The sequence below is a fragment of the Nanorana parkeri genome, unplaced genomic scaffold, assembly GCF_000935625.1.
Source record: "Nanorana parkeri isolate BGI_ZX_2015 unplaced genomic scaffold, ASM93562v1 scaffold98, whole genome shotgun sequence".
In the NCBI taxonomy this organism is placed as follows: domain Eukaryota; kingdom Metazoa; phylum Chordata; class Amphibia; order Anura; family Dicroglossidae; genus Nanorana; species Nanorana parkeri.
In genome coordinates this window covers 418,683-437,059 of record NW_017306366.1, presented here as the reverse complement: position 1 = coordinate 437,059, position 18,377 = coordinate 418,683, and the positions used below count along the sequence as shown (strand labels likewise).

General features: G+C 42.3%; 1 protein-coding gene across 1 annotated transcript in view; it reads left to right on the top strand.

Annotated features, from left to right (window-relative positions):
- MAP2K5 (mitogen-activated protein kinase kinase 5) overlaps positions 1 to 18,377 on the top strand; it is a 141,758-nt gene that overhangs the window by 53,951 nt on the left and 69,430 nt on the right. The window contains exon 9 of the mRNA XM_018552818.1: positions 18,129 to 18,168. Coding sequence (XP_018408320.1) covers positions 18,129 to 18,168 — 40 coding nt within the window. The remainder of the gene's footprint in view (positions 1 to 18,128; positions 18,169 to 18,377) is intronic.

Below are 18,377 nucleotides of genomic sequence, written 5' to 3'. Positions count from 1 at the left end.
AAATGAAGTACACCCCCCCCCCCCCCCCTTTAAACCTGTGTGCTGGTCTTTTGTTGTAGCTTACAGTAAGAGAAGGCTGCTATCTGCTCACTGGCACGTACATTTCATCATATTTTCTTTCGTTTTGTAGAGTGAAGGATACACAATGTAGGCGAGAAAGCAATAAACTATAGCTAATTGATTCAGCTAAAAAAAAAAAAAAAGTGAGGAGAAAAGTCTGATATATATTAGAAATCACAGAGCGGAAAACCTCAAGAGGAAGAGCTCGTTTAAAGTCATAAAAACTTTTCCCATCACCTTTAACAAGTCTGTATGTCTTTATTCCTGGCAGTAAATGAGGAGTCTGCACGTTTATTTGAATTTAACTTTCTTGCTAAAACCAATTAAGCCTCAAACAACTGTCAGTGTGCATCATCCATCCTGTTCTAGCTTCAGGAACAGACAGCTCTGGTTCTGTGCCGGCTTTTCACGGCCTAATTAAACGTTTGCGCTGTTACACCATTGAATGTCTAGGACTCGCCCTGTGTTTTCAGCCTTATGCTTTTATTTAGACTTTTTTTTATCAGTTTACACCCATTTCTCTCTGTTCCTGCATCTGCTTGGAGGATCCTGGGCACAGTTTTCATAAGTGTCCACTAGTTGCTTTCTATGGTGAACATGGGTTGATACTCTGCACTGGCTGCACTTAAAGGAGTTGTAAAGTCCCAGCATATCCTCTCCTGTTGTAACATCAGCATTGTAATAGGAATACATTCTAGAGTTGGTTTTGATATTACAGCCAAGCTTACTTGAAAAAAATCCCTTTTATGTAGTAAGTTCTGACTTCTGTCTGCCCATCACTTTCATCAACTTCCTGGATTCCCAGTGTACCTTGCATCTCTTTCTCTGCTGCTTGATATGATGCCATTTTCATTTCTCAAGACTGCATATCCCATCATGCACTGCTTCCAGCAAGCAATAATGATGTTACATTGTTCAGACGTTGAGTTGTAATTCAGACAGCAGCCTGTGTTAGAATGGTGACCCAAAGAAGTGTATACAGATAGAGCTGAGTGAAATGGTGTCAGTGCATTGAGGACGTACATCCTATGGGCATCTTCAATGCGTAAGTTTATAAACTTCTAAATCAATATGATTATTAGGAGTGGGATAGAACTTATGGACATTCAATACAGAAATACAAATTTATTTTTAGTTTTTGACCCTAGATACCCTGTAAAGAATGTGAATAGAGGAGTTCTTCATGTCAGCAGACTAAAAATCATTTGTAAAGCTGTCAGTATGCAATCCTGCTTTGTCCTCTGCTTCACCCTGTGGGAACCTCTGTTTATCGCATATATAGTATAAATGGGGATCTGTGGACATCTGTTCATGGCTCTAAAATTCCTGACCATGTTAGGGTTACCCTAAGGGCTAGTTCAGACCATCCTCAATGCGTTCCGGCCCAATTGTGGCCGGAACACAATGGATCGCATTCCAGCCGGCTCACTTTGTTTTGGGGTGGGAGGCAGTGTGACGGAGAATTAAACGCAATGGCACTGCAGCCACGCCCTCCGGCAGCAATGCGATCGACCGCACGGGACCGCGCGGCACATCAGCTTTCCGGTCCGGTGCAGTCAGAAAAAGATGTGCCACACGTTCCAGTGCGGCCGATCACATTGCAGCCGGAGGGCGTGGCTGCGCCGCCACGCCCCCTTCCACCCCAAAACAAAGTGAGGATGGTATGAAGTAGCCCTTAAGCAGGGGTAGCCCAGTGTCAGCCCTCCAGCTGTGGTGAAACTACAAATACCATCATGCATCTGCCTCTGGAAGTCTTGTCAGTGGTTTTCAGAGTCTTGCAATGCCTTACGGGATTTGTAGTTTCACCACAACTGGAGCGATCTCTTCTGTAGGGCAACCCTAACATTGACGGGAAGATCCAAGAACTTCACAACCACTTCACATTTTTTTTGGCAGATTTTTGGAGCGTTTTTTAGGGCAGAAATCGCGCTACAAAACTCTCAGTGTAAACCAGGACTCAAGGTTTGCTTGGGATACTTTATTCATATAACACTTGAAAACATTTTCTGTCCTTCTTTCCTCTTGTGCAGATCCAGGTTACCATTTGCCTCCAATGTTGAAATACATTTTTCTGCGGCCCTGCCTTTATAGAAGTCATAATTATAGTTATTATGATAGGGATAGTGGACATAATAATGTTTTTATGCCTTTTGCCTGTTGCAAGAAAGAGAAGCAGTACTCTTAACTAGCTGAGTTTAGTGCGATCACTGGTTTCTGGTTTTATAGGAGAACTAAAGGCAAACCTTCTTATTTGGCTTTACTTCTCTTTTGGGTCACAGGCGTACATTTACTAATGTACTCCATTGACCCAAAGTCAGCATTTAGCGGGCAGTAGCCACGAGGCAGCCGGTAAACTTCTTGACAGTGTTATCTGGATCCACCCCGGTTGCCTGATTGACAGCTGGCTTGGCCTCTATAAAGTCAGCCAGCTGTGCCCTTACTCTGTCTGCCCCTCCAATGAGTGCTAAAGGAACAGAGAGGGGAGGGGGCAATCCCTGCGGGGGGTAATGACTGACAGTCCCACCCTTTGCAAGGAGGAGGCCTTGAGCTGAGTGATCTGCGGTCACATGATCCATAGATCCAGTGTCGCATGCCGGTGTTCTGCCGAAATTTCCAACTACCTCAATGCCGGGTACTTGCAGGTTGGAGATTTCGACCAGACGGCGTTAAGGTGCCCATACACCTTACGACCATCGCAAGACTTTTGTCTTGCGATGGTCGTATGCTTATTGAAAGCTCGTACGATCTGCCCACCTTGGACGGGCAGATCGTACTTGCGATCATCGAAAGCCCGCCCCGCTGAGGCTTCCGATGACCGCAATGCAGAATGGGCAGTGTGCGCATGCGCACACCGGCCCGTTCCACAGCTATGGAACGAGCAGGCTAGAAACCCGTCGACAATCGTACGATTCTCGGCGGGTTTTCGAGCATGCTGGTTCGACAAGACGTGCGACCGTACAGTAGATTTGGTGCAGCGACGCATGGGGTTTCTCAGCTGCCAATGGGATGTGCGGGATCCCTTGTGTGTCGCTGCACCTTTAAGGAGGTGGGGCGTCCTCCTGACAGGCCTGCACCCAATTTGATATCTTCTGCCCCCATGTGCTCCAAGATGGAGACTCTCATAGTTTAGAGTTAGGACCGCACTATAAGAGGTGCCTTGGCGCGGCAGTGCGGCTTACACATCCTTTGCAGAAGACGTGTATCCAAACCTCTGTCATTGTCCTTAGTGGTGAGACAAGTTGTTTTACATGCTGGTTTGTGAGTGTGCCATGATGCCTTTCTACTGTACCACCGTACAGTAGAAACGGTCGCACGTCTTCGTTCACACTGCTCGATTCTCGTACGATCGCGGGATTTCCCGCGATTCTCGTACGAGAATCGAGCAGTCCATGGGCACCTTTAGACTGCAAAACACAGAGACTGACGGAGCTCTGTACAGCTGCATTTTAACAATTTTTAGCAGGTGGCAAACTCGACAAGTATTCTGAAAACGCTATGCGCACCGCAACTGTACAGAGCCCCAGTCTTTCTGAGCACTAGAAGTGAGGTAGTTGGAGATCTCGATGAGTTGGAGATTTGGATAGAACATGGGCTCTAAATATTAGGCGGAGTACATTTTACTCTCCCAATTATTCTCCTTTAACAGATTGTATTTTTCCATTAGATGGACATTCTGGTAAGCCTTATAGCCATTTATTTACATCTTATAAATTCTCTTTTAAAGTTTATTGTTTTTCTCCTTTTTGACTTTTTCCTAATGTTAACTTTGAAGCCTGTTTCCTTTTGCCCTGCTGCCGATCTGTCTGCATTAGCTTGCTGCAGGTGTAAGCTTGGTTGATGTCTCAGCATTCTGCCCTACACCTCAGCCTGCAGTGTAGATCTTACAAGACAAACTGCCTGGTACAGGGCAGATAGATGGAGGGCCAGCCCGAGGTAGGCGTCTTGATGAAATGGTTCAATTAAAAGCACAAGCATTTACATGGTGTAATTTCCCTAAATTGCCAGCTAGTCCCTGCAGACGGCAGTGTTGGGGGGAGGGATTGATCAGCACATTGATTTTGGCTGAAGATGATAAATTTCTGCTGGTTAGTTAAAGTCATTCTGTGCCGGGTCTTGGGCTGCCGCGCTGAACAGCTTCTTTATCGGATGCTTAAAACAGGACTTATTTTCCAAGGCCGCTGGGTCTGATCTCAGCTCAAGCTATTCCCAAACCATCTCTTACTCAGATGATTTTTGCTTAGCTTCTGTATGCAGATCAATAGGTGATTGAAACTGATTAAAACTTAGGCAACCAGTTACCGGCACCAGTTTAATTAGAAACAGGCTGATTCTTAAATGAAAGGGCTTTGTGAGTTGTTCTTTTTTCTTGCATACTTAAGCGTCACGCAAAATAAAAAGGCCCATTTAAATTGTTTGCGCAACAAAAATCCCAGGGGCTATGCAAGCACATCTGACACTGTAAAGCTCTTCTGAGACACTTTTTTTTTTCTCCACACATTCCATTAATGTAGTTTGTTTGTAGTGAGTTTTGAGTTAAATAATGAGTTCCAACCTTCAATCTACCTCTGAGAAAATTCTATGCCTTTTCGAAGCCGAACTCTGGGCAGATATAAAAAGGCCCACAAGAATTCAGTTGAGGATATGTTAAAGTAGAATTAAACTCCCAATCTTTTCAATACATTCACATCAAACAAATATATATTGCCCTACAAGGTATTTCTTTAATGAGCAGAGAGATGACCTCACTAGTATTCTGCTGCCTTTTTAATTTCCAATCACAAGCTAGGGGCAGGCAGGTGACCAGGTTGTGTGTCTTAGCTGCAGTAGAGAAATGACAGGTCGTCCTGCTACCTGGGCAGTGCTATGTGGAAAGGCCGTGCAAATTTCAGAGCTTGATGGACAGAATTATAAATCATTTGACAGAAATGAGCTTCCATATACTGTATGTATTTCAACTTTTATTTAGCTGTTTGCCTGTAGTTCAACTTAAACAAAATTCAAGACTGGTTTTCTAAAATAGTCTTATAATAGCTTAATGGAATTTAAGTCCAGCTGCTCTACAGCATTTTATTGTATCTAATAAAACAGAGGTAGGCAAACTTCGACACGCCAGCTGTATTGAAAGTACAAATCCCAATAGGCATTGGCAATCCTACAGACCTGACTCCTGGAGGCAGATGCATGGTAGGATTAGTTCCATCACAGCTGGAGGGCCGCAGATTGCATACTCCTGTTTTTGGAGCCTCTCATTTTGGAAAGCATTTTGCTAAAGGCACTGTGGTGAACTTTGTTGTGTGGCCTGCCCAGTTTCACACAGCCACTGTGTCCCCTGCACATGCATCCTACAGACTGCAGTAATTTCAAAGGCCCAATTGCATCCTGTCAACCTGTTGACTGGCCTTCGGCAAATGAATGGGATTTGCAACATGCACGCGATGGGGGTGCACTGGTCAAGATTTTAAAGAGGTCGTGTGCTGGCCAGTTGGCAACCAGAGTTTTATGGTAAGTATTGGCAAAACACTCAGTGCATGGGGATGGTATGGAATAAAGGGAGTTTGTATAAAGTGGGCTAAAAGTAGGTATAAGTTTTGTAGGATGCCTTATACACGCAAATTCCACAGAATTTCAACTACATTCTACATCTTTTGATGGCAGAAAAAACCAAATGGATCCATTGCCATTCCAATTGAGTGTTTGCAATTGAAAGTGGTGTATATGAGCAGCTTTACATGGTTCATTTTTCCTGCCAGTTACTGGTATGTAAATGGTGTAGACAGACAAGTAATTACTGCAGCTGCTACAGACTCATTTGAAGGACTGGCTGTTAAGTAAGACAGAGGTGCGTGGAAGGTGTGTGTTACACTGTAACCAGAGCCTCTATTCAGGCTACATTAATCACTTTACAGTTTGTGTGTGTTGAGGTAAGTTGAGGCAATTGAGATCTTTTACTGAAGTCTGCACATTCCCTTTCCTTCCCTGTGACATGTGCCCACCACCCACCTGTGCTCTCTCTTTGTGACCCAAATCATCCCCATAATTAAATGTTAAATTGGTACCGTCAGTGATCTCTAAACCAAACCAGGCATGTACCGTACGCACGAAATTTAACCCGAGCCTCCACGGGTGAATTGGCGCACACCATAATTAAATCATTAAGCCTTGCCTTTTAATTGCTTGGGAAACTGTAGAGCCATCCTCTGGAAACAAGGGTCCGGTTTCATGATGAGCTAATTAAGTTGGCAGAGAGTTTGGGTGCAAGAAGTGTTGATAATTTCCATCAGATTTTTTCCTTTTTCCTTTTATTATAATTGTTTCCTGACCCTTGTCATCCATGTCTCTTATGTCCATGACATAAGAATTTATTTGGCTTGAGTACAGTGACATAATAATACAGTGAGTGGACTGCAGATAAAGAAAATAAAAAAAACATTTTGTTGTGGTTTCAGTTATTTTAAACCTGATAGCTTTCTATACCAGGCATACTATGGCATAATTTGAAGTGTAAATTTGGATAGGAACAATCCTTGGGTTATTTTCCAAAATTTGATATTTGATCAACATGCTATGGGTTTTGGGGCTCCCAAGGAACTCGAGAAGGATTCATTGAAAGGAATGAATGTGTTGGTTTCTTAGAGTTAATGCTTTTCATTAATGTTGTAGTTTTTAGATGACTTTTCTAGGGCTGCAACAACTAATCGACATAATCGATTATAATCGATTATTGAAAAAGTTGTCAACTTTTTCAATAATCGATTAATCGGCTTCCGATCAGTTGGCCCTGTTCACGGCTCCACACACGCTGTGCGCCGCACCTCCTCCCCACCTCACACTCGCCGCTGCCAGACCCGCCTGCATCCACGCTCTTTACGCCGCACCTCCTCCCCGCCTCACATTCACCGCCGATCGGCACAGGGACGCGGGGAGATGTAGTAAGGAGGTGCAGGTGTGGGGGGATGACAGCCGCTGATAGACAGGTCCGATCTCAGAAGCAAGTTGCTAGAAGACTGTGCTCAGGTATGCCTGCACTTTCCCACACATGGTGCTCTATAATGTATTGCTGGGATTTGTATTCCTCTATAGCTGATGGTACATTGTGCTGTATATTATACATTGGAATACAAATCCCAGCAATACATTATACACTGTATGTATTGCTGGGATTTGTTGTATCCCTGGTATATAGCTGGTGATATTCTGCACTGCACTGTATAGAGGACTACAAAACCCAGCAACAGTACATTATACAGTGCAATGCAGAATACCGCCAGCTATAATGTACTATTGCTGAGATTTGTTGTAGTCCTCTATAGCTGGTGAAATTCTGCATTGCTCTGTATAATGTACTATTGCTGGGATTTGTAGTCCTCCATAGTCGGTGCCATTCTGCATTCATTGCTGTATAATTTTACACTTTCCTTTTCACTATATTGCACACCACACTATTTTTTTTCTTTTTTACTTCCACCGCTCCAAGCTTGCTCCTGTGATGGAGTGCAATCTCAATACAAGCTAGTAGTCCATCACTGGAGCCATTTTTTACATTTTAGTTTATTATTTATTCGATTAACCGATTAATCGAACTTAATAATCGGCTAACTAATCGATTTTGAAAATAATCGTTAGCTGCAGCTCTAGACTTGTCTGTTTCATATTCATGGAGAATATGTAATACAGGAGAAGAGCATGGATTGTTGTGGACCCTCTGCAAATCCAGTGGTAGGTGAAGGTTTTCCTGAGGTGCAGTTTCAGATGTGCCCACTTCTCTCCAGCAGCTCCTGCATGGAGGTTTTTTTTTTTTTTTGCTGTATGGCACTCCCATTTTACAACCCTCTGATTGCCGCACTGAGTACAACTAATGCACAGACAGGGAATGGACATTAATGAAAAATAAACAATTGTTAAGCGATAAAGTCTATAAACAGGCAGGAGTCAGTGCTGGTAGCATTAAGCTAGAGTCTTTAGATGAAAGAAAACTCAAATGGATCAGATCCATAACACTTTCAAAATGTCAAGGCTGGTTGCAGGCAGAGAACATGTTGGACTCCTAAAGAGATTAGAAGAACAGGATATTAAAAGACTCATAAGGACCAATTAGATCCTTTTGTTAAGACAATGATAAATCACAACTAAAACATAATTTGTTCTGAAAGCCTATGATATAACTGACCTGCTAAAATGCACTAGAACTGCAGTTCTCAATTTCAGTCTACAGATGACGCATACATGTCACCTAGTAATGGTGTATGTGAGTTAGTCAAAGTATGGGAGCCAACCATATGTATAGAGGACCAACTGCTTTGCAAGGAAGTGAGTTGGAGAAACCAGTTTCTTATAAGTTCTGTAACAAATAGTTCAAGTGAAAATTAAAGTCAAAAGGTGCTCCTTGAAATGCTGATTAAAGCAGAATCAGCTGGTCCCCTGAGCACTGGCCCTGATATCCTGTTTTAGAGTTGCATCTTTCACTTGCAGGGTTCCGTGGAGCAACCCTGGTGTGTGCTAGTAAGCTGTGTGTGTCTCCACAAATACACAGGTACAGCAGGGCAAGCCAGTCCTCTATTCCCCACTCCTCCCTTCTCCCTACTCCTTATTTCTCTTTCCTCCCTTCTCCAAACTAGTAGATAAACAGCTGCTGGACACTGTATTGTCCCTTGTGATCTTGTACTGGTCAGGAAGTTCAGGGAAGCCGAGCTGAGAAAGTTGGAGCCACCTGATCGAATGCATAACTCTAAGTGCTTGGGCAAAAATGTAATGAAATGCTTTGCTGGGCAATGTATACTTGTTTGATCTGGATTTATTACTGAAAAAAGTTAGAGTTTAATACCACTTTAACAAATAACATTAATATTATATACATATGAGGGATTGGGGTTGCAATTACTTATGTAAATACAATATAGCTCCTGGGTCTCCTGGTATAAATATTTAGAAAATTCCTAGTTCCCTCAAAATAGGAGATCCCACCACAGAGCAAAATTATTTCAAGCAAAAAAATATATCAAACACAATTACATTTCTATCACAACATTATTTAATCTCATATGAAAAAACGAAAATCATCACATATAACTAACATATAAAATACTAAAATCTGGCTTCCCCTTCAATGGCTATAATATGAAAAGTAAAACTTATAGCATGTTATACGGTTACCCAGCAAGGGTGGTGAAGATCCAGAGACGCGTCTCTGGATCTTTTTGTTGTACCAGACAGGGTTGTTCTGGCCCTGCGATGACTGCCCTCCCATGGCGGGCAGCCCATTAATGCTTTAGAACTTGAGATACAATCGATGTATGCCTCCTATCCCATATGAGTACTGGTTCTGTTGTTATTATTTTTATGAGGCATCGCCTACTGTCTTACTGTACTTCGCATATGTACAATAAAGCTTATTTATGATTTTAAAAAAAGAAGACTGCAACGCAATTAGTTGTTTTTCTACGGTTTTGAGTGGCACAAGTCTTGCAGGGAGATTTGCTCTCAGATGGAGGTTGGGTAGTAGTCTACATAGTGTTCATAAGGACATAATGCATGCTGGTCATGTTTGTGAGAATGATTGATTATTTTGCAACCATGGTTTTTTGAGCCTCTTTCAGTGTGTTTGAATGTCCTGGCTGATGTGTTGCATGTAACAGGTATTTATTTGTCTATGTGCTTTAAGCATATGACTTTGCAAGTGTTAGAGTACTAGCGTGGTACTTAAATGCATTAAACGTTACAGAAGCATCTTATCTTGTCCATGATCAGATTCTTGATCTCCAGGTAAACTGTAGGCTTTCACATCACTTCATTGTCGGTAAATGAATTCTAGCGAAACCTTAACCGAGTGTGCTTAGACAAAGACCTTTTGTTAGATAAAAGATATCTGCTGTCGATTGCAAGAATCAGATGTGTAAAATGTTAATTTGAGTGTAGATTTTTTTTTGTTAAACTGAATAGTATTTTTTACTTCCTTTTGGGGGTATCCTATAAGGAAGAAGTCACCCCAACTTTCAGAAAAAGTTTAGGGCACCACACCATTTTCTGGACCAGATCTGGAACGCCCTGCGTTTTTGGTACAATCAATTTTAGGTCTTGCTGGGGGACCCCTGCAAGACCTACAGATAGCCAGGAAAAGAGCAGCACAATACTTGCACATAAGAGACATGAACGTACCACAGTTATTTTCAGAGCTGCTCAGATTATTATAGCCAGGGACAACCTGGGCAGCAATGCCTCTCCACTTGTCCATCTTCCTTTTATTCTTGTATTGCCCATACCTCAGATCATACAAATCTGGGCAGGCTTCCACAAGTTCTAAAAAGAATTTGGTGTCCACTTTAGCCATTATGGTTCCTTTCTTCACAAGTCTCTCTCTCAAAAGAAGCAGGAAGTCCAGGGGTGATGAGATCATCCAAACGGTGCGTTCCAGACCAGAAAAAATGTGACACGCAGTATTTTTTCTGGTCTGGAACTGACTGCGATGGTGTGAACTGAGGCCAAGAAGAGCATAGGGAAACATTGGGATGCATTTTAGGTCCAGAAACAATCTGGTCTGGTCAGGAGATGATCTGGAGGTGGTGTGAATGGGCCCTTAAGGAGGAATCTGGTTGATGTGAGCAATACATCACACTTCTACTTGTTTATAAAAAGCCTCCTTGCCTTGTTATTGTAAGATCCTACCCTGCATATGAAGTGAGCTTAGATTGTCTAACATTACAGCACATAATTTTGTGCTCTAATCTGTGCTTTATTTCTAAGAAAAGTTGCAGTTAAACCAACACACATACACAGCATATTTAGAAATGTATTGGCACACATGAATTTACATTGTGTATGCTTTGAATAAAGCCAATGTGAAAATGTATCGGACTGTAAACTTTGAAAAAAGATGTAGTGATAGTGTTTTAAAGGAACTGGGGCTTTTAAGACCGAGCGAACACTTGTCCGGTGCATTACCTCAAGGACTTTTTCAGGAATGCAATAGCCCAGGTGAGTTGCCTTAGTGTGTTGAAATGCCATTCAAAATAAAAGGTACCTTTTCTGGGACCTTGAATGGACTGGGATACTCCAGGGCAACTGTCATAATAAAGGATTTTAGTTCTAAGGTTAAATCTTTTAACCTGCTACTGTTCCAACATAAACTTATTGACCCATGGAGATCTCCACCCACTTTCTAGGGAACTTTTTTTTCATACTCCAGTGTCTTCTTTTAAACATCGCCTTGGCAAATATTCTTACAGTGCCCTGATCATTCCACGATCCTGCAGTAATTTCTTGCATGCACTTGATTGTTCAGCACCAGTCATCAACATGGATGCTCAGTGACTCTGTATTCTCCCTAACTAATTGCATATACTGTTAAAATGCTTTCTGATTAATTCTTCTGTTTCAATGCTGATACAGTTGGTTCAACAGCAGCGCTTTGAGAAGAATAAAAAACAGTTATAGGAGGTCACCTTATACAACTTTGAACTTTCCTCAAGAAGGAAGAAGGAGCATGACGTGATCCAAGCGAATTTAGAGTCCAGTTTATATACATACATTTAAGTCAAAAAATATAATAATAAAAAAATACCCCTCTCATGACAACCTTGGCAAACTTGAGTAAATTAGAACTTTTCAAACAGCAAAAGCTGAACAAAAACTTTGCTGGTCAAAGCACAGTTTTTATGCCAAAAGTAATTATGCAGACTCGCCCCTCGCCAACAGTTTAAAGTGTTTTAACCCGCAATTCCCTCCCATCTAACTTGAAACTAGAACCAGCTGAAAAATTCCACACACAGCTTGCTAAACTATACTCCGAGCCCCTGAAGTTTGACCAGAACTTTTATAATTCTTCTCCCAATGTCCAGGTTCACTTATTCCAGGTTCATTTATTTACCTTTTTGGAAAATATATCACTCTGCTTAATTAAATAGAAATTCCTATTTTTGTAACTCCCTATCTGCCCATTCTGGAGGCTCAAGGACTTAAAAGTCAAAACTGCTGCTTTGAGAATGCCAATATTGAACAATAACCTTTTTCAAAGTGATGTAAAGATTGCTGTTTAACCTTCATGCACTTATTTTAAGTTGTATGCTTTACAAAATGCTATCTTTACTTCCAAACTCTGGTGTCTTGAGTGGTTCCCTGTAATTACTGTACAAGGATTTTACTGTACCACAATGGAAAACATTAATAAAAATATTGTAAAAAGTTTGTTTCAAGCAGCAGGCTGGGTTGAATAGTAGGTATGGACTAAGGTGTGGGGGAAGCTTGTAATGCTCGCAGGGACAAGGTAAGTGTCACTTTTCTGTGCATTCCCGAGTCTGGCTCGGGGTTACCGCTCCCAGTATGGAAAATTAACCCCGAGCCAGACTCGGGAATACCGCCAGGGAGGTTAAGCATCAGAGATTGTTGATCCAGGGAATATCCGATTGCCTTATGGGATCAGGAAGGAATTGTTTTCCCTTGTTAGAGCAAATTGAACCATGCTTTATGGGGTTTTTTTTACTTCCTCTGGATTAACAGTGGGTTATTGTAGGGATAGCGTTCTGTTTAGGCTTTTTTTTTTTTCATATCTCTATAGGTTGAACTCGATGGACTTTTTTCAACCTGACTAACTATGTAACTATGTAAGCCAAATCAAAGTGTAACTTTGGCCAGGATGGGGACATCCAAATATTTCAATATACGTAACAAGCAGTAAATGGTCTTTATACCAAAGCCTTTACTGACCTCTGGAGCTGCAGACACTGTGGTGTAAATTATTTTCAGTTCATAGCAAGAAGCACTGAAGTCATTGTGTAAGCCAGCTCAGTTATCTCTGCTTCCCCTACCAGCAGTAACCTAGCAGCCTTCCAACTTTCTAACCTTGCTAGGATGTAATTTGTTGACTTAAGTGAACCCCTTAAAATAATACTCCCACCTTTCTGACCCTGAAGCATTCTGTATACGTTTCATTGCCTGTGGCTGTGTGTGGCTCTGCCCACACAGCCATGCCATTCATTCACATATCTATTCACAGGATCTGTGAATTAAAAGGCTACAAGTTGGCGACAACGGCATCACTCCACTTGTAGACTACTGATTAAGTAAATGTTATAGGGAGCCCAGGACCATGGTAAATGCTCTCAGGATGGTAAGTGGAAGCAGATCATGGAACATTTGTTCCCCGATCTGCTCTGCGATCACTGAACCTGGAAGCGATGTGCTCTCAGCATGTCTGGGTTCAAATTACCAACTGAACTTATAAAAAATCTGGGTAAAAAGTCCTGTGCTTCATCGACTGGATTGGAGAGCAGGGTCTAATAGATCCCTGATGTCTCCATAAAAAGACATGTAACCTGTAATTGCTCTGGATGCAAAGAGGTTAAATTGTGTGCATATTCTGACTTAGATTGTTGTATTAGCGATTTATCCCTTGCTGAGACCTCTATGCCTGGCCTGTATAAGCAGATATAATCACTGCAGACAACCCTTATCAGATAGCTGAACTCGCCAAATGCGTTTTCATCCATAAAGTGCTTTATTGTAGGTTACAACAGGACAGCAGGATACAGCAGATTAATGAACAGATGGTACTTAAAGATCAGAGATGGTAATGTTTCCAAGCAAGCATATTCATGTGCATGTGGCCATATTACAGTCAGCCATGACTCCAGAAGTGACTACCTCATGAACAAAGGGAAAAACATCATAAATGGGAGGGAGCACTGAAAACATGGAACAATAACCAAAACGACCACAAGATGGCATTAAAATATCCAGCTACTAATGCCAATGAGCCAATGGCTTAAGGAAAATTAGCTATATAAATTCTCAATTCACATTAATATAAATATTGACTATGGCTATGCATTGTGTCAGTGGCGGAACTACCGCCGGTGCAGGCGGTGCGGGCGCCCGGGGGCCTCAGGCTCTCGGGGGGCCCAGCAAGTTGCCGGCCGCCGGATCGTTATCCAGCGCGCGGCGGGCCCCTGGTCTCTCCGCCGGGAGTGTCGGATCATCCGTTTTACTTTAATGTCACTTTAACCACTTCTGGGTCGCAGTACGTCTATAGACGGTGGCCCACAGAAGTGGTTAAAACAAGAACACGGCTGCTCTTGGTACCGCTTTTAACAGCAGGCGATTGCTGTATGACTTACAAGCAATCGCCTGCTGAGGACTACAAATCTCAGCAGTACTTTATACAGAAATGCTATTGTTATATAAAGTATTGCTGGGATGTGTAGTCCTCTATAGCCTGTGCCATTCTGCATTGCTGTAAATATTAGGGCTGCACCATATATTGGCCGCCAAAACATATTGGCCGAAAATGGCACTTTTGGCATAATGCCGAAAGTGCAATTTTTCTGCTGATACAGCGGTGCATCCATGCTTTATTTTTCCCCCGTGGGACGCTGCTCCGTCTCCCAGCGTCACTGCATTGTGTCATATTTTTATGACTATGTAACAGCACGGGGCATTTATTATCCATTTTAAAAGATGGACTATGCCTTACTTTACTAATTACTACTCGCTGTAAACATTCCATTTGCTAAGGGAACAGCCTAAATTTCTTACAAGTAATAAGTTCAAAAATAGACTAAATGTCATCTGATTAAGAAACGAACTTCAAATGCGCAGGACATGCAGAAAACATTCCTGAAACTCTACACTCCATGTATAGATTTAAAAGTGTCTGAAATTTGGATCAACACGAATCAACACAATGTGTGAGTGAGCTGCTCAGGTTCCTACATATGTGGCAGATTGGCCGGTGTTGCACGAGAGGGCCGCTTTAAATCTAAGCATTGTCAGAGTTTGTGTATGTTGTTTTCACCCTAAGAAATTGAAAGCTTTATTACATATCATTTTACGAGAGAGGAATTGAGAGGTTTTATGTTCCCATTTAGATATACTACTTGCACTGTAATGCACAGCTCCAGGGTTTTTTGGGGAATCTTGGAGATTGATAAGCAGACTTAGAGAGGAGCTGAGACGAGAAATGTTTTAGGATATTCGCATGTTGAAGTCTGTTGTGTTTGTTCCTGTATGAAATAAGTCACAGAGCATAACCTTTGTATAAATGTTTTATAATGTACCATTAACCTAGGGTGTGAAATGTTGAGGTTCAGCGCCAATAAACTAGGTGGCTACAATTTATACTTAACCTCATAACCTAGCAGCCGTAGTACCTTTTAGTTAGTGGTCCCCAGCTAGTGATTTATGATCTACTTGTCCCTCTTATGGTACTTTAGCTGTGGCTTGCTATGGATTCTCAGTATCTGCCATTGTACAATTTCCCCAAGTATGACATCACGCATTAACTTGTCATGCCTAACTTGTGTCATTTCAGTAAAATATTTTGTATCTGTATTCATCAATGGATCTTACTGCATGCTATTCTTCATATTCAGTGAGGGGAATTTATCAAAACTGGAGCAGCTGTGCATGACAACCAATCAGCTTCTCTCTTCAGTTTGTTCAGTTAAGATTTGAAAATGGAAAAAGGAAGCTGATTGGATGCCATGCACAGCTGCTCCAGTTTTGATAAATTCCCTTCAATGGGGGGAATTTATAAAAACTGGAGCAGTTGCCCATGGCAACCAGTCAGCATCTCTCTTCAGTTTGTTCAGTTAAGATTTGAAAATGGAAGAGGGGAAGCTGATTGGTTGCTATGCAGAGCTGCTCCAGATTTTGTCTGCTCCAGTTTTGATAAATTCCCCCCAGTGTGTCAGTGTGAGTTTTAAATCTGAGTTCTAGGGAGATAAATTACACAAATTAATGAAACTCTGTTTTCATTAATCAATTGATAAGCTAAATGCCGTTTTATATGCATCTTTTGTAAGAACCTAGATATTACTTGGTATTAGACTCTTGTATCACCTATATGGCTGCATTCAGAGTGGGAGGGGTGGGACTGGAAACTATTCTGATGTGCGGCATGCAAGTGTTGACAAGGAATATGCTAATACGAGCAGGAAGCAGAGTGAGCATAGAGATGGCTTCATCAGTCTGCTGCTGCTTTTTTACTGACCAGTCAGCAGGCTGGCAGTAGAGAAGGTTCCATTGTATTCTTTAAAGTGTATTTCGACTTTTGCGGCCAAACTGAGATGACACCTATTTTATATTTGTCACATGTTTCTCATTCACGTGGCATAACTTTAAGAAGAGCTCCAAGGAACATTTTTAATAAACCTTGGTGGGGCCACCCCCCGTACTACAATGGAACGCAGCAAAACGCACTGCATGTGCAGAAACTCATGCAGATATGGTCCACATTTGGTGTGAACAAGCCCTAAAGGTTGAACTTGATGGACCCGTGTCTTTATTCAACCTCAAATAATATGTAACTATCTGTACACCGAGTAGATCTATTGACACTATTGCTACTTTGGGGGAGTTCAACCTTCACTCATCTGTGGTTGCTCCCAGACTGATGTGATGTGATCTGGATTGGTCTTGGACTTTGTTAGGTGTATGGGTGCCATTCGACACATCAAACATTACCAGTTTTATTTCTCTCTGGCGCTATCAGCTAACATTTCCTGCCTGATCAGTTGGATTTTCCTCAGATATATGTATGCTTGAAGTGTATCTAAAGCCAATTTTTTTGGGGGGGGATAGAGTAGGTAAAGGTTTGAAGTTAAACCCTTGTCCGGTATATATTCCTAACATTCAACATCCATCTAGCACCATGTAGTGTACCTTGTAGCAGGGTGCATGGAAAACAGTGGCACCACATAAATCTCAAAAATCAGTAAAACACTATCAGAGTTATTCACAAAAGGGTGAAGAGTTTGGGGAAGTCAGGAGAAGTGAACAATCTAGGACAGGGGTGCCCATTAGGTCGATCGCGATCTACCAGTCGATCGTGTAGCGATGTATCTGTATGCAGCGGGGATCCGAGGAAAAGTGAAGCTGCAGTCGGCGGTGGGGGGGGCGAGGGACGGAGCCGCTATCACAGGACTTTGTGTCCTCAATTTCTTTTTCTATTTTAAAAAGGGAAATATCAGGGGGCTGTTTAGACCACTAATATTTCCCCGGAGCCCTCCCAATAGTAAAAATAAATAAATAAATACATTTAAAAAATAACAATTAAATAAGCAATAATAAAAATAAAAAATAGTAAAAAATAAAATAAAAAATCCTGGAGGCAGGGCACTGGGTGATATCACACACCTTTTTTTTCTTGCCACTAGCGCAAAATGAGCTGGCTATGGCTATGCTCCCACGGTGCTCGTGCGGCTGCCGGCTGAATGTGTCAGACGCTGCAGACGGAGAGGGGCGGGACACCTATCCCGGCGTGCAACGTCGGCCACACGAGCACCGCTGGAGTATAGGACACCTGCGCCTCTAGAACGCACTGGAATGCAAGCCGGCCTACTCCCTGCGTTCAGGGGTGGGAGGTGGCGTGGGGTTGCACCACAGCCATGTTCCCCGCTCACAGTTCGATTGCCCGCACCCGGAACGCAGGCACATTAGTGCCTGCTTTCCGGTCCAATGTGACCTGCAAAAATAGTGCTTGCAGCATTTTTGCGGATCGCACTGGACCGGAACGCAGGCGCTAATGTGGGTACACAGACAGCAATAAAAACATGCCCGGTAATTATCCCAAGGCTGTGTTTTTTTTTGTATTCCCACCAACTCCGTCCTGGCTGGTAGACCGGTCCCCACAGCCTCTTCTCCCCTGGGCTCTGGCAGTCTAAGGACTGCTGATGTCATCATGTCTCTCATGAGGTTCATTGACTTGCATTAGACATGAGGACACCAACGAACATTCCACGACCAGAGTGAAGGGGGGAGAGGGGTGAGCACTGACTGACAGGGTACCGATGATCAGGTGAGTGTATTTGCTTTATTTAAGACCCCTAGACAAAATGATCACTTGACCCTTTCAGTTCGGGGGTAGCCTCACTGCAAGGATATGAGGTTTTCTTTACCCGGAGTTCATCTTTAATGAGACGCCACAGCAAGTAAAATTCTGTGTCCTGATTGGAAGATATATTTCCAATAACCTTACGTTCTACATGTGCACTACTAAAACTATTTTACAGTCTAAAACTTCCATGTTGGAGAAGCAGATGTCATGCACTCATTTTTTTTATATTGATTGTGTTTTTCAGAGCATATCATGTTTCCAGTGCGAAGATCCTGGCTGTAAAGGTAAGAACAAATTTACTGTGATCCTATATGTATAGGTTGTGATATTTGGGGAACTTGGCACAATGGTAAGCATGCAGGGATCACTGTCAAAGACGTTTTTTAGCCTATACAGAAAATAATGCCTGTTCCTGGTTAACAGCCACAGCAATCCAACAATAATAGCTCATCTTCACCATATAACAAAATAAAGTTTGCTTATCTTCAGCATA